Raw genomic sequence first — 15,846 nt, forward strand, 5'->3', positions numbered from 1 at the left:
ATTTGATTGTAATGTTTTTTTAAAAAAAAAGTCTACAAATTCAGAATAGAAAATACAAACTTCTTGAACAGGTCAAAAAGTGCAAAAAAATCCATCAGTTTTTCTATAAACATGCAAGAAGCCAACTTTAAATTAGCATCATGGCCTGCATATACTACATGAATGTTTTATACTTCCAAAGGCACTGAAAAGGTTCAGCTGTTCAAAATCCATTTTAAAACAGTCAACAACATGCACATATGTTTTAAAAAGCTACTGATTGATGCAGTTGTTCCTGTTCTCCATGCTGACTGTGACACATTTCTTCACAACACAACTCCAGTGTAAGAGATGGGGACAAAATTCACAATTCTTCATCTGTCCAAACATGTATTTTAAACTGTAAAGATAATATGTGGCTTCAGGAGTCTGAGTTTGTCATATACAGTGAGCAGGTCAAGTTCACTTGTCTTACTGTCCCTTCACTGTGGGTCACTAAAAATGCTGCCCAGGAGAACAATCAGGAGAGAAAACAGCGCTTGACTTGGTGAGCTTTGAAATGCTGAGGACGGTGAATTCTTCCCTCCATCTGTCACATTGGCATCATGTCAGGAAGCACATATTCATGGCCAGTATTGATAGGAGGAGCAGTTACACTGATAAAATGGCTGTTATGATTTAGAAAAGAGCATGTGAATATTGTTTTCTGAACCTATTCTTTAAAGCTAATTACATACAGAAAAATCTACATCTCACAATATAGTTGGACTTCAGTCTGGCAGGTTGCTCACGTCCAGGCTGATCGCGGTCTGCTGTGTATCTGAAAGGGACAATTGCAGGAATATTTTCACATTAAAGAACATTTCCGAAACTGGAACTTGAACATGTAAAATCAGTCACCAATAGTCTCCATCTTTTACCTTCTCCTGGTACCCTTTCTTGGCCATCTTCTGCATTTCAAGCCTTAGCTCCTCTTCTTGGATACGCTGGGCCTCCCTCTGCTCCTCCTCCTCCTGCTCCATCCTGCACAGCTCCTCCCACTGCTCCTGGTGTTGCTGCTCCACCTGCATGACGTACACAAACTAATTCAGGTCTGTTCTATTTTTAAAAGCATTTAGTCTCATGCTGTGAGTTCAAATGCCTGACAAAAACAACATGCTTTGAAAACACAAACTACTGCAATTTGTCCAACCTGTGCGCTTATCTCCTGCATCCTAGCTGTCCGACGGACCCCTTCTTCCTCCTTCTCCCGACGCCTGATCTCCCTCTCCAGCTCCAGCTCCTGGATCAGCTCTTCTCGTCTCTTCAGTGACTCCTCCTGAGCCTCGCGGTTCTTCTGCATCTTCAGCTCCAGCTGTTGCTGTCTTTCCACCAGCACCTTTCCAAGGAAGAGGCAGGATTTTTAAAAATTCAGCAATCAAATCACTTAAATTTTACTCAAGACATTTGAAACACATTTACCTCACGCATGAGTCGTTCTCTGGCTTTCCTCTCTTTCTCCCACTGAGCTTCTCGTTTCTCCCACACACGCTGAGCTTCTTCTCTAAAGCAGGAGGAATACATTGGTTTGTGTTTGAGGAGAAGCAGAAGTCTCTTCCTGCATTATTGAATCTGGCCGCTCACCTGTGTAGGATGTCAAACTCAGCCTCCCTCTCCCGCTCCAACTGAAGCTGTTCTTCGATTACACGTTTCATCCAGGCAGCATCAGCGATAGCTCTTTCTCTTCGAGCGGTTTCCATCCTCCTGTCATCCTGCTCTCCTTCAAGCAAGGCTGCCAGGATCTTACGATCGGCCTCCTGGTGGACACACAAGGTTTCAAGGAGAAGGTCAGAATCAAAAAAGATGGATGAAACCTGAAAAAATACTCTGCAGTATCTGCAGGTGACATAGATTTACCAGTTCCTCCTGCACTTGCTGGGCTCTCCTCTTCAGCTGAGCTCGATATTGTCGGATCAAGAAATGTCTGGCGAAACATAAATCCAGTAAGCCCCATATTTTACCTGAATCATGTATCACAACATTTGTGATCCGTTATTAGAACAAAGAGCTTCCCTTACCCCATCTCAGACTTCTTTCTCCTATCCTCCACTTTCTGCCTCTCGTCCTCGATCTTCTCCAGCTCCCACTGCTTGATCAGCAGAGTCTCTTGCTCCTTTTTTAGACGAGTGGCCTGACAGAAAATAAAACATAAATACACTTTAAAAACACATCTGCAAAACTAACCTTACACAGCCGAGATATTGCTGAAGTTCTGAATACCTCTTCCTCTCTCAGCTTCAGTTCTTCCATCTGGTGGCGAAGCTCCTCTGCTCTCTCACGCTCCTCTGCTTTCTTTTTCTCCTCTGCTTGCTTCATCCTCTCCAAAACCTCTTTTCGGGTCCTCTCGTACTCATTTTCAAAGCGTCTCCTCTCCGCCTGTTCTACCACCTCTTTCTGCATGTTTGACAAGATGGGTCACTTACAGTAGGTGTCAAAACTTTCTCAATTATGTACCATGTTGGGAATTAACCAGCTTGCAGATTTGATACTGTGCTCACAGTATACATGAGCAGTGTTTAATTAAAAATGGACTTGTTGCATAAATAATTGGTCATGTAAAAGGATAATGATAAGTTTAACGGCTTGTGGGTCTTAGGTGTCACCACTGGCTCGTGAGAGGTGATACTTCACTGGAGTGATGGGCAGTTTTTTAACAATTTAGTCTGAAAGAATATGAGTATCATCACAAAGGACATACAGGTCAGAAACACAGTTATTAAAACACTAAAGAACGGAACTTGACGAGTTTTGTCCGACAGCTGAAATTATTGTCGTACCTCTTTCTTCTCAGATATCTGCTCCTGCCATTGGCCGACAACATGATCTTTATGTAACGCTGATTCGACCTGCAGACAGATTAAAAGACTGAGTTGTGACATCGCCGACACAGAGATACTGATGAACCTTACCCTTGGTGGAAGGGATACCAGAACATTTTATTCACTTGAGTCAACACTGGACTCAGGTTTACAGAAAGTCATGGAATATCTGCATCACAAGCCTTATAGGTTTCCAGATCAAATGGACTTCTGGACAAAAAAAAAAGTGTCTGTTTTCTCTGCCTGCTGGGCTCTTCAGACATACGGGATGGTCACATGATTCCTGAAGCCATTCATCACTTCATCAGCAGCCAAACTTTAAGATTTGTCACTTTTATTTAAATGTTTTATTTAAACTTGCCTCTCGCAGTTCTGGGTTGTTTTTCTTCCAATGCTCCTTCAGCAGCTCTTGTGCAAGCTAGAGATAACAAATAACAAGGATTATACCCTTCACATGGCAGCAAACCATCATCTCTACTGATAGGAAATCATGCAGCCAATTCAATGCAGCTACCTTTTTTCTTCTTTCCTCTCTTGCCGTACGAAGCTCTTCAGTTTTCTGCACCAGCTGACTTGCCAAAGTGCTCCTGTCAGGGACAACTTCTCGGAGCTCCGCCTCCAGCCGGTCCTGCTCCTCTTGAAGCATGGCCCTGAGCCGAGTCCTGCGCTGCTCCAGGCTGGCCTTCTTCTCTTCCTTCAGTCTCTGTTTATGGTAAGCTGACATACTAAAAAGTGGGAAAAAAATGACTTGGGATGTGTTTCTCTCACATCTTTATCTACTGATGAAACTGATCAACAGGGTGGGGAACTGTACATGAAGATATAGTCCTAAAAGATTATCTATGTACTCAGGGTAGGTTTATTTTTCCACACAAACATCACACCACGCATATTTATGTATGGTTACACCAATTTAAAGGCAAACATACTAATATTTTTACTACATAAGGAAGGAGACACTAAACACTGGAAAAGAGGCAGTGACTTGTACATTACTATTCTCAGCATATTGCTAGTATAAGTTAGCTTTTATTCTAATAATATTTACGATATTACTTTGTGGTAATACAATCAACATTTCTATTTGTGATCATATATTTAGTTGGTGTATACTATGATTATTTCCTTTTTTATCATTAGATAAAAGATGAAATTATTACATTTACTCGGGAGACGTATGTAAAATAACACACATAATAGGCTGCAAAACAACATGAACTTTACATTCAAAAAATGCAAACTGATTTTTGTTGATTGACACTAAAGATCATGACTGCATTAATGAGATTTACTTGGCCAAATCAATAGTTGTAGCTCATGGGAAACATAAGTTTTTCAGAGCGTCCTGTGGAGCCTGTGTTCCCTAAATGAATAATAATTTACTGGCAGAAACAGTTTATGGATCATTGCCTCTTTGAAAGTGTTTAACTGGTTGTTGCTACTTTTATCGTACACAGAATTATACATTGAATAATTACTTACGGAGCCAAGTAACTGAGGGCAAGAAAAGAGAAACAGTATAATAATACTGGAAGCTTATGGCAATCATATTAATTCATAACATAAAAATGAAAAAAAAACAAAACACAGAAAACATCCTCCAATAGAAAGCAATACTTAGTTGTTGTAGTTGGAGTAGTTTAGTGTTCCTCTAAAGTTTTAAGAGCTTCAGCAGTAGACTTCAGTTTTTGTTCATAAAGACATTTCCCCTCCCATCCAAGAAACCTCAAGACTGCGTTATGAATATCTGGTGGTGCTGCAGATCCTATGCTCTGATTGAAGATATAACATGAATGGCTTTTTTCACTCCTTTCTTGAACCATTTGTCTTTAATATCCAGAATGTGAACATTGTCGTCCTCAAAAGAATGGCAGTCATTCTTTAGATGGAGGTGAGTGTTTTTCTGAGTGCGGACTCTCCTGTGTTGTTCCATGCACTCGTAGCAGTGGTTTGGTCTCCCCTATGCATAAGTCTGTGCACTCCTTACTGCATTGGACTGCTTACACAACGTTGCTTCACTTGTGTTTGAATATTTTTTATCCTAATTTTTATCTCAGAGTACTGCTGGGTCTGAAGTGAACCAGGATGTTGTGTCTGGAGAAAATCCTTCTTCATTTCCCAGATACACTAGCTCCATAGAGGATGGCAACATTGTTCCGCCTGTCCTTCTTTTCACTTCTGTTGGATGCTGTGCTGTTTTCACCAGCTCTCTTTGCTGACTTCATAAAGGCCCCAGTTGGGATAGTTGTAGGTTTCAAGTGCTTTCTTATGTGTGTGGTCTTTTTCTTTATCCTCTCTCTTGGCAGGACATTCTCAGCCTGATGCTGTAATGTTCGGATATCTAGGGCTGCTGTGATGAGTCACCACAATCCATTACGTCAACGTGCGAAAATGTGTTGACACCATCGATTTCAATATAGCAAATGTTTTCCTTCAGTATCACTGTGTAATTTTTTGTCAAGACACCAGTCATTTTTGGCTCCAGTCACTGGGCAAGTCTTGGTGGCAGCAGCAGAGTCCAACTCAAATAAAAGCTTCCAAAGACCAAAGGCTTCAAAAGTTTGAGAGTACTTTAAAAGACCACAAAAAGAAAAAGGTGTTTTTACACTGTGAAGAGAAAAGAGAAATGCACAAGAACCTGAAGAGAAAACACACGGAGCTACTTCTGTTTCCGTTGTCAGACAACATAACATCTATAAAATGGGGACTGACAGGCAGCTCATTAAGGCTACATGTTAACTAGCAGTCACTTCCGAGCTTCTGATAAAATCAAAACAATGTGCGACAGATCCGACTATATTTTCATCAAATTCAAACCTATCACCAAAACCAGAGAGCAGCTGAACAGGAAGAAAGGGAGCTGCTTATGCTGCTCTGTGCTTTTTTCGCTTTGTTAAGGGATTTAATAGTAACCTGGATTTCTTTTAGAGTTGCAGCCCTGACTTGAGAAATTACATTCTATATTTTATTTATCTTTAACATGTTGGAGTTTCCAGTTTAATTTTGCAGTTCAGCACTCTATTATGTAAACCTTTGTTTACATTTTACACTGACATGCAATTTGTCAAAATAAAATGAACTTGAAAGAAATTGTAATTTTCCTTTTTGGAGGAAAATAATAATTTAGATTTATTCATAAATTGGTAAAAAAAAAAAAAAAGTGCATAGATTAAAAAAAAACCCTGAAAAACAGTCATTAGTGACACCAAACAAAGGAGGGGGTCTACAACACTACTTATCAGTTACTTGTAAGGCAGTATTGAGTCTTCCCCAGACACTTTCACCACCATTAACAGCTTGAGTCAGCTCTCACTTTGCAGTTTTACAACCAATAACACTGACTGATCAAAGATATGAGTCTTGAGTCTTACATTTACCATTAACCATGTGACTTGGGAAAGAGAACAAATATCTGGTAGTCCCCCCTAGTCAGTTAGAACTGAAGACGACTCATGGATGAGAGCTTAAATGTCTTGAAGAGCAAAAAGACAAGTGGAGTTGTCCTCTGCTGAAGCTGTTAGAATTACTGTGGATGACCTGGATGACTGAGAATATACACCGATCAGGCAAAACATTATGACCACCTGCCAAATATTGTGTTGGTCTCATTTATGCTGCGAAAACTCCTCTTACCTAGTGGAGCATGGACACAGGACCTCTGGGGATGTCCTGAGGCACCAGAATGGTGGCAATGAATTCTGTGAGTCCTGTGGGTTGCAGGGTGAGACCTACCTAGATCAGGCTTATTCTGGCACATCCCACAGATGCCCAGTAACATTTAAATCTGGGGAGTATAGAACCTGCTCTGTCATGTTCCATGGGTCACTCCTGAGCATTTTTTTGTGGTGTGTCGGGGTGCATTGTCCTGCTGAGGGTGGCAACTGGCATCAAGGATTGCTGTTGCCATGGATGGTTGCTTGACCTGCAGTGCTTAGGTGGGTGGTACATGTCAAACACCCACATGAATGTCAGGACTCAAGGTTTCCCAGCAGAACGTTGCAATATGACAAAATGATCGATGTTATTCACTTTACCTGTCAGTAATCAGAATCCTGTGGCTGATCGGTGTATATTCTCATTGTGTTTCAGAGAATTGTGTAGTGTGAAATCGTTTGCTAAACGACTTGGCCCAGCCACGGTGTATGAGGTTACCTCTGCTGGTAGGAGTGACGGGAGCTCCACGCCGCCTGTCTCTGGCTGCGGACATTCTGCTCTCTGAAGTACCGAGCATGCAGCTCCCACTGCTGCCGCCACCGGGCCTCCTGCTCCCGCTGCCGGGCCAGCTGCTCCGCCAGGACTCGGGACCGGCTGGGCACATGGGTCGAGAATGTCGGTAGAGCCATGGACCTGAGTCACAGTAAATAAAAAGAACATTCGTAGTAATTACCTCATCCAAATCCTACCTCACATTTCTTGCTTTTTTAAATAACCGGTTAGTTACTGGTCCAACATAATGCTGCCTTAGCTAAACAGTTTGTGTTAACTGGACGGTGAAGGGACCTCATGCACACAAAACAACAACTAGACGGTTACATTTATATCACTGCTAATGTTTTGGTTATGAAACGTTTCACATTTAGGGTCAAGAAAAAGAGAAAAATCAAACAGCACGAACAAAGCGTTTCCAGCTGTCACTACCAGAAACACTTGAGCACTTAAAACACCTCGTATCCCCACAAACACCCCTCTGAGCTCTTGTTGCCGAGGCAGACTGTCTCCCCCTAATGATTAATAAAATCATTCTGCAGAACTCACCTTTTTCAAAGTCCTTCCAGACTCCTTTATAACGTCTCTGCCTGTATTCAATCTCCAGTTTTCCTTAGTAACCAACCCCTTCCTAGTTACTCCCACGCTACGGGATGAAATAAAGGTCAAAATTACTAGCTGGGTGAAAACGCGAAACGTATTACCTCCTGGTCTTTTTATTTGCCACACAAACCCTACTTATCACTGTGATCAGTAATGCTGTCCGTTTGCTGATATAGGGCGTTTACTTGTAAACTTCAAGGGAAATGATTTCCAGAGAATTCAGCAGTATTGAGTATTTATTGATGATAAATCTGGACATTAATTTGTGGTGTACGTTTCTCTCAGCTCTTTTGCTGTAGCAGACAGGCTACAAATCATTGCAATACCATCAGCATTAACCAAATACTAATGATGATAATACTGAGAATGGTGATGATCATGTGTATATCTGTGTGATCTTATTGTGTAAACAGTGGTCTGATGCTTCCCTCCAGAATAAGATATACTTTAACATTTTGATGTTGCTCTGACTTTAACTCCAATATAATTGTTAGATAACACAAAAAATAAAGAAAACATTTTAGACATTTTTATGTCTATATTGTTATGACCCTACAAACATGTACACAACAAACAAAGGTTTGTCTTTATTTTTAAATTGCACAAATGTTTGTTGCTCTGACTGCAACATAGAGTCCATCTATGTAACACATACAGTATTATTGATTTTTCACAAAACACAAAAATTTGACTTTATCACTGACGTTTAATTTTGCCATATGTAATTAGACAATTGTGGACAAAACTTATCAGAAATCTAACATTAACAATGCTGCATATCCAGAATCATTGATATCCATCAGGTGCTTCTTTTTTCCCAATCAGAGGGATATTTTCCTCAAAATCTCTTAGTCTTACACATTCCATATTGTAGTTATTTTCAGATAATCAAAAACCCTCCACGTGACTCTCATGTAAACAGGGGGGAAAAAAATGTGTTTTCTTAAAAAAACAAAACTTTATTTTTAATGGCAAAATGTTACACCACTATACCTCAAAACCACTTTTTCTTATTTTTCCAGACCATTAAAATGACTTCCATTTCTTTTCAATGATTAACAAGGCCACTATCAACAAAGAAAGACCTGAAATGTAAACTGACTATATCTAGCGGTCAAGTCAAGGTCAAGCCTTTGTGCTTTCCAGTAGAATAATAAACTTTCAGTTACAAATTAACCAAGCTAAATACTGAAGACCCTTCAGTGTTACTCATGATGTGGATTTACCTGAGTAATGGAAATATTTAAAGAAGTTAAAAAAAATACAACTTTACCTTTTACCTCTAAAATAAAACATAAAAATTCAGTAGGCAATTAAATCAGAATGTACTACAGCTTTTATAGTATTAAAACTAAATGTAAAATCTTGAAAAGGAGACCCACATCTTGGGGAAAGATGCCCCTTTTTAGACTTTAAATTTTCACAAATCATTTTGATCCATGCACATTTGTTACTTCAACATAACATAAACTTAATGTTCACATTGGAGTGGATAACACATACGGAAAGTTCTTTATTTATTTGATCATTTTCGACACTATGACTCTACAAACATATTTATGAAAACCAATTTGAGTCCGAAACACACATCTGTAAGCAAATATGATGACCAAATGAGGGAGTAATGTAGGTTTAACCATTGTTCTGATGGTCAAATGAAATGAGCTGAAAGGGCTCATTTATTCTTAAATAAATTAGAGTGGATCCAAATAGCGATATTCCACAAAACTCCATTAGTTGGCAGTAAAGCAGCATTATGAGATTAAGTGCAGAGGAAGGGGAGGGTCAGCTGACAGAAAACATCAGCTGGTTCTCTTGTGTTTGCTTTGGACTTGAGTCCAAGCGCCGTTTGTCGGCCCTTTTACCCGACAGGTGGCGATGATCCGGATCCATCAGAGGAGCTGACGGCTGGAGGCTGCTCCACAGGCGGGTTCAAGGCAGGTGAGACAGGTGTGTGTGTGTGAGAGTGAGAGAGAGAGAGAGACAGAGAGAGAGAGAGCTGTGTGTGTGTTGTGTTGGTTGTGTGTGTTGGTTCTCCTCCTCCTGGTGTCACTGTGAGTCTGCAGCGGAGGGTTGACAGCCTGTTGCTCTCATTTCAGAGGTAAGAGTGTGTCCTGGCTAAAGAGATGGCTCTGCTAATGGAGCACCAGTTCAGACAGCTGCCAGCTGACAGACAGGTGGAAACAAGACCTTTTCTGGAGGCTGTGTCATACCTTCCACCCTTCTTTGGTAAGTGAAGTCTCCACAGTGTGACACAGTAGAGACCGTGCTGCTGCAGCTGAAGTTACGTTAGGAATAAATATGAAAAACACATCAGGAGACGTCAGTGACTGCAGAGAAAAAGAGGGGTTTTCTTCACAAATTTATAGCTGGCTTCTCCCAGGCATCTGCAGATTGATGGCACTGACTCGAGCATGTAGATGTATAAATAATGTACAACCCAAGTTTTGCTGTCTGACTACATTTTTGTGCCTCTTCAAGCACAAACAATGCAAGGTTTTAGTTTCAAAATTAGCCCCATCCAGTGAACCTTTGTCAATTTTTCATGTGGGATTTCTTCGACTTTGATTAGTAAACACAAAAACGTGTAGAGAGGTTAAATCTGTCACAACACTTCCAGGAAGCTTCACCAAACCGCCGCTGCTCTTTCCAAATGATAATCTTTTTTTGGATCAAATTTCTCTCCATCAAGCTGTCCTCAATCGTTTGGCATGCATAATTTAATCCACTGGCCTGGATTTTAAGTTGTGAAAATTGATTAGAACGGTGTTGAGTTCCCCTTGCCCATTCACCAGTGGCATTGTGCGCCAGGGCATCTTTGTGCAACTTCATTCTGTATTAATATGCTAAAGTCCCTCTATTGAATTTGCCATGTGAAACCCTTGAGATGAACCAAGTCTGAAGCTGATATTAAACTCTTTCCTCCTTCTCATCATTGTTTTTCCTGACCTAGAAATTTCCGCGCCAACTTTCCTACAAGCCATTATCATCCTGCACACTCATAGCACATTCACATAGGTGTTTTAAATGACCGTTGCTAATTAGACTTCTTCTGCACAGCGTGTACAGCGCTTGACTTGACTTCACTTCACTCTCCTGTTAGTTCAGTTTCACTTGTCATTTCTTTTTGTGAGTATTCAGTAACTTCAGCAGACTCCCATCATGACCCTGTCCGACAGTCAGGCCTAATTAGGACGTGTTCTTGTTAGAAGTTTATTCATTTCAGTTCGATTAACTGTCCATAGTTTCCACAAGTGCTGCATATTTATTACAAAAGCCTTTGTCCTGTGAAGAGAATGGAAATTACGCAGAGAGCCATACAGGCTGAGGACGTCTCTGAAATAAGATATGATGCCATCATTGTAGCGATGCATCACATTGGCACAATGGAACGGACTTAGTCATGAGTAGTTTCCGCTAACAGCTCAGGAGCTGAAAGCTGCCTGTTGTGTCAGCGGGTCAACCAGGAGCCGTGTGTGGTCAGGCCTCCACATGCGTCATTGTCCACAACCCTACCACCAAACACTCAGGTTCTTTAGCAGCCTAATTAAAGCACACCAAATGATAATACCACAATGCCAGTGAAAAGAGAAAACACTACAGAAGGCCTAATCCAGATGGATCTGCTTCACCTGCCAGGATTGTAGGTTCTGTGTGCTTTTTGTTCCCGTCACATTTTTTCTCAGTGGGGGCTCATTTTTCAATGCAATACAAAGTCCTGCTTCTCAATGGAAAAGAACGACCAGAAGAAGAAGTGGAGAGAATTTAAAAATATCTCTTGTGCAGTATGACAAAGTTCTAATGGCATAAATTATAGAAAAGTAAACAAAAGTTGAATTTCTTTGGTTTTGATTTAATTTGTGCCCAGAGGTGTTATAAATACCTTAAAAAAAAAAGAAAAGTGGATCCACATTTCATAGAAAGCTGCTTTACTACTTACATTTACACAACCTCGAAAAAGGTAGTTGTTTTTCACACTACTTTGCATATCATTGACAGAAAAATATTTCACCATGCTGAATGTATCTTCCAACAGCTTGCTTCTCTGTATGCCATTTTTGAGCCATGCTACATTTATTTTATTTACAAACTATGTTTTTTTCCTCTCAGTCTCGCTCATTTTAGCTTCCTTTCTTGTCTCCTTTGTGCTCTGTATAACCTCAGCCCGTTCAGCTGAAAAAAAATCCCTGAATTTTTGTCATGTGACTGTTGGTCACAGCTGGGAGCTTCTCTGTTGCACTGAGGAGAGCAGAGTTTCCAGTTGCTGTTTTATTCTTTGTTTTGCAGGATCTTATGCAAACCGTTATTTTTTGCAGAATTTTTTAATGTGAATTTGATTGGAAATCATGCTTAGATTTTGTTAGTTTTCCTGGCTGAGCTACACATCACACATGATTTGTTTAAGTACCGTTGGGAAGTTCAGAATCCGATGATTCTTTCTGTTTTCACAGCTTCTGGCTCTGATAAATGGTGTAATTTTGGCAAATTTTAAGATAACATGCTTTCACATCCACTGGTGGGTCTTGGTGTTCAAAAGGCTGAACTGCTCGTTCTCGATAAACCCTTTTCATAATAGATATTTTGAGTTGACAAAAGGTACACAAGTACAAATCAAACAAGCTTAGTTAAAAATGTTTCGGGTCCTGTAGGTGTCCCAGTAAAGCAGCGACAATGAACCAGGCTGCACAACTGTAACACCTAGAAGTAGCTCTCATTAATGGAATTCATTTGTTTTAATTAGCTACAAATCAATCACACTAATGCTTTTCCAACTGGGACAAAATAACAAAACGTCTTCTGTGAATATATTCCACCCAGCAGGGAAGCTGAATGTGAACAAAGGTGAAATAAGCTTGAAACGTTTAACCAGAGAAGGAAACAAACAAAAAAAAACATATTTCCAGCTGGTTGTTGCATTACTCTTTGAAATTTGCCATGTGTGGGCCAGAATTTGCACAAGGTTGACTACATTTCATGTGCAATATTTTCCCATCATCCTGGCTCATCACTTCCTTTAAAGCTGTAACACCCAAAACATAAAATAAATAAAATATTCAGATCCTGAATGCAGTTTAATGACTGCACATTTACATCAGTTTGAAGAATTGTCGTCAGTATGCTCTGTGCATCGATTATATACACATTTTGCATTTTAGCAGTGAATTATTTTGTTTGTATGTAGTGCAACATGAGTATTCAAAGACAAAATAAGCTAACAGCCTACGAGGATGGTCAAGAGCTTGATGTAGGATTTTCAAATATCAAGATAATGTTATTATGATTACTTTAAATATGTTACATGAATGAAAGCTACAGTTACTCAATATATAGCTAACTGAAAAAATTAGCATCTGTCAATGACAAGTTTAAATATTTAGCATTTTTCATTATTGCAAATGTATTAATTTATAAGAGACAGCAGAAATGTATGTATGCAACCTACACTCAAGTCTCTTTAGTTTGTGTGTAATTAATAACAGTTGGTGTTAGCTACTAGAAGCTTTGTCTATTTCCTCATATTTGAAGATTTCTCACATCTTGTGTAAATATTCCTCCTTAGATTGCCTCGGCTCCACTATTTTTGCACCAATCAAGGCTGACATATCTGGTAACATCACAGTAAGTCTAACTATTATCTGACATGAGTTAAATGTGCCCTTTCTCTCTCATATTCATCACTGAAATTATAATACAATATTGTTTTGTCTAACAGAAAATCAAGGCGGTTTATGACACCAACCCTGGACGGTTCAAGACTCTCCAGCAGATTGTGGAGGCAGAGAAGGAAATGCATGGAGGAGAATGGCCTAAAGTTGGAGCAACGTTGGCACTTATGTGGCTAAAAAGGTCTGAGAAACTTAACATTTGGTGGTATAGACTGATAGAAAGGTCCATAATCATGAGGCATGTGTTCTTTTCCATCAGGGGTCTGAGATTTATCCAAGTCTTCCTTCAGAGTCTGGTAGACGGTGAAAAGGATGAAAGCAACCCAAACCTCATTCGAGTCAATGTCACCAAAGCCTATGAAATAGCCCTCAAAAGGTATCACGGCTGGTTGGTGCAACAGCTCTTCAAGGTGAGCATCTTTTGTGGCTGATTTATGATATTAAATGCTGCATAGATTTGTGTGTAATTGCAGCACTATTATTTGCTCTTTTAGGCAGCTCTTTTTGCTGCTCCATATAAGTCCGATTTCCTGAGGGCCCTCTCCAAGGGTCGGGATGTCAAGGAAGAAGAATGCCTTGAAAAAATCCGAAAATTCCTCATCAACTTCACCGCCACTGTGGATGCTATTTATGACATGTACAGTAAGATGAACGCTGATCTTGAGTATACAGTGTGACTGCGGGACATTCCTCTTTTCTTAAGTGAGCCACTCAGTTTACGTTTACATTCTGCAGTCTACATATTGACATTGATCCCTTCAGGTCATCCGACAGCTCACTGGGGAAGCGCTTTTATAATATTACACATAAAATATTTGTGCATTTTTAATCTTCTGTGTGCCTGTCCTGCTTTCTTGGTGCACCTTTTTCTTAAGCAGTTGCCTATTTAAACTGTATTTCTGTATCCTCTATTTGAAAAGCCTTGTCTCCTTATAGGAAAAAACATGCTGTGTTTAAATTCAGAAGTAATGGCAGATATTTATGTTCTTACAGATGGGTGAAAATTACACCAATAATCAAAGTGCAACCAAATCAGCAGCAAGACTGCTAAAAAAAAAAAGCAGTAAGATGTATGATGTGGACAAATTTAATGCGCAAACTATCATGACTGAATATAATGCAAAATATATGTAAGAATTGAGTTTTGACAATGTTAAAGTCCGTCCCACTGACCTGTTTGCAACGATCTGTTACACACAAAAAAGAATGAGCCTACGCTTATTTGTAATAATGCAAAAAAATTAAATCATTTATGGTCATACCCAGTACAGTATTGTGTAGGTGTCCATGGTTTCGTTGGATTTCATTGTTATTTTTACTTTTTATTGCACAATTTTAAGAATCATGACTTTTAATGTTTAATTTCCGTTTTCATTTTTGTGTTTCATGTATTGTTCACAAACACTTTCTAAACTCGTACACGCATTGTTGTAAATTACACACCTGTTTGTGCCTTAAACTGGAGGTACGGCTCATTTAAGTGACCATTTTCTGCCTTTAATCGTTTATATTTTTATACGTCACCTTGTATAAACCAGGCAGGCTAATTGAGAAAAAAAATATATATATTGAGTATTACTGTAGGTCTGGTCTGCCTATAATATACTTATCTGCTATGCAGGACGTCCATACCTTTGCTACCTTTCCAAAGCCATGCTTCACAAGTGTTTTTCAGTCCACTCTGCTCTCAGGTGCTGACTTTATGCTAGACGTGTGTTTTCTTTAAATCTCATTGTCGAGAGAACCTGATGTTTTTCATTACAATATTTTGCTGCCTCTGTCATAGGCAAATCTAAGCTAAATGTCTATGATGTTTGGCCTCTAGACAAAATGCTTGTCTGATGTTTCTTGTGGTATTATGTTGCAGTGTGTGTACAGTGCAAAATAGCAAATCTTGTATTTTGTTCTTGTGTAATAAAAACAATAACAAATAATGCATTTAATGGCTACATTATTATTTTATACTTCTTTTCTCTTATTTTTATCTTCTTTTCCTTATTGTGCATGTGTACATTTTTTCTTTGTTTTCCGCTGCTGAGAAGTATATTTATGTGCTGAAGTGTATTCAGTTTGTGTAGTTTTAGTTTTATTTTCAAATAAATACACGGACCATATTCATACCTCTGCTGTGCAATACAGTTTTGAATACCATGAATATTTAATTTTTGACAAATTATTTCTGCACCACTACATTTTTGATAGCTGTAGGGTCCATGTATATTTTTGGCAATTGGATTTTACGCTTTGCAGGGAGTATTGAAAAACAAAAAATGAATGGTTATTTGATTTTCGTTTGAAAATACAAAAATTAAAATTGAAATACAAGGTGTTTTTTTCATTGTCATGATCAAAATTGGATAATGCGAAATTTTAAAAATGCTTTGATTTTCATTTTACATTTGGAATAACAAAAAACTAAAATCAGTCGTTTTCAGAATAATACGGATTGGATTACCACTGACCCCACTGTGCAGCTTTCTGCTTATGTATGTTCGTGGCATAAAATAATGATTGTTTAACTTTTATTTGCAAAT

The 15,846-nt window shown here is 39.2% G+C and overlaps 2 protein-coding genes across 7 annotated transcripts; one reads left to right on the plus strand and one right to left on the minus strand.

The window, feature by feature from the left end:
- Nucleotide 1: 1 nt before the first annotated feature.
- tchp (trichoplein, keratin filament binding) lies at nucleotides 2–7,703 on the minus strand. Its single transcript, XM_022198511.2, has 13 exons — nucleotides 7,593–7,703; nucleotides 6,990–7,184; nucleotides 3,352–3,562; nucleotides 3,199–3,255; nucleotides 2,796–2,864; nucleotides 2,239–2,412; nucleotides 2,037–2,149; nucleotides 1,876–1,942; nucleotides 1,603–1,775; nucleotides 1,441–1,522; nucleotides 1,172–1,357; nucleotides 900–1,043; nucleotides 2–799 (listed from the first exon to the last, which is right to left on the minus strand). The coding sequence occupies exons 2-13, from the start codon at nucleotides 7,178–7,180 to the stop codon at nucleotides 767–769; spliced, it is 1,500 nt and encodes a 499-aa protein (XP_022054203.1). The 5' UTR covers nucleotides 7,181–7,184; nucleotides 7,593–7,703; the 3' UTR covers nucleotides 2–766.
- Nucleotides 7,082–15,250, plus strand: gltpa (glycolipid transfer protein a). 6 transcript variants are annotated; one of them, XM_051950295.1, is made up of 7 exons: nucleotides 7,082–7,194; nucleotides 9,519–9,596; nucleotides 9,746–9,875; nucleotides 13,207–13,265; nucleotides 13,360–13,493; nucleotides 13,572–13,722; nucleotides 13,807–15,250. In XM_051950295.1, the coding sequence occupies exons 3-7, from the start codon at nucleotides 9,773–9,775 to the stop codon at nucleotides 13,987–13,989; spliced, it is 630 nt and encodes a 209-aa protein (XP_051806255.1). In that variant the 5' UTR covers nucleotides 7,082–7,194; nucleotides 9,519–9,596; nucleotides 9,746–9,772; the 3' UTR covers nucleotides 13,990–15,250. The 6 variants fall into 6 exon arrangements, with proteins under 6 accessions (XP_051806255.1, XP_022054223.1, XP_051806254.1 ...); XM_022198531.2 differs by having other exon boundaries at nucleotides 9,519–9,587; XM_051950294.1 differs by having other exon boundaries at nucleotides 7,092–7,216.
- Nucleotides 15,251–15,846: the final 596 nt, after the last annotated feature.

The sequence above is a fragment of the Acanthochromis polyacanthus genome, chromosome 7 (assembly GCF_021347895.1).
Source record: "Acanthochromis polyacanthus isolate Apoly-LR-REF ecotype Palm Island chromosome 7, KAUST_Apoly_ChrSc, whole genome shotgun sequence".
NCBI classification, from domain to species: domain Eukaryota; kingdom Metazoa; phylum Chordata; class Actinopteri; family Pomacentridae; genus Acanthochromis; species Acanthochromis polyacanthus.

Bases quoted from the DNA above. Each gene is read 5' to 3' on its own strand.
- tchp (XM_022198511.2), bottom strand. From the start codon at position 7,180: ATGGCTCTACCGACATTCTCGACCCATGTGCCCAGCCGGTCCCGAGTC. The intron at 2,865-3,198 runs GCAAGTTTAAAT...ATCTGTCTGCAG, and splicing joins ACAACCCAGAACTGCGAGAG to GTCGAATCAGCGTTACATAA. The intron at 1,776-1,875 runs GTAAATCTATGT...TGTGTCCACCAG, and splicing joins AGCAAGTGCAGGAGGAACTG to GAGGCCGATCGTAAGATCCT.
- gltpa (XM_051950295.1), top strand. From the start codon at position 9,773: ATGGCTCTGCTAATGGAGCACCAGTTCAGACAGCTGCCAGCTGACAGA. The intron at 9,876-13,206 runs GTAAGTGAAGTC...ATTCCTCCTTAG, and splicing joins ATACCTTCCACCCTTCTTTG to ATTGCCTCGGCTCCACTATT. The intron at 13,266-13,359 runs GTAAGTCTAACT...TTTGTCTAACAG, and splicing joins ACATATCTGGTAACATCACA to AAAATCAAGGCGGTTTATGA.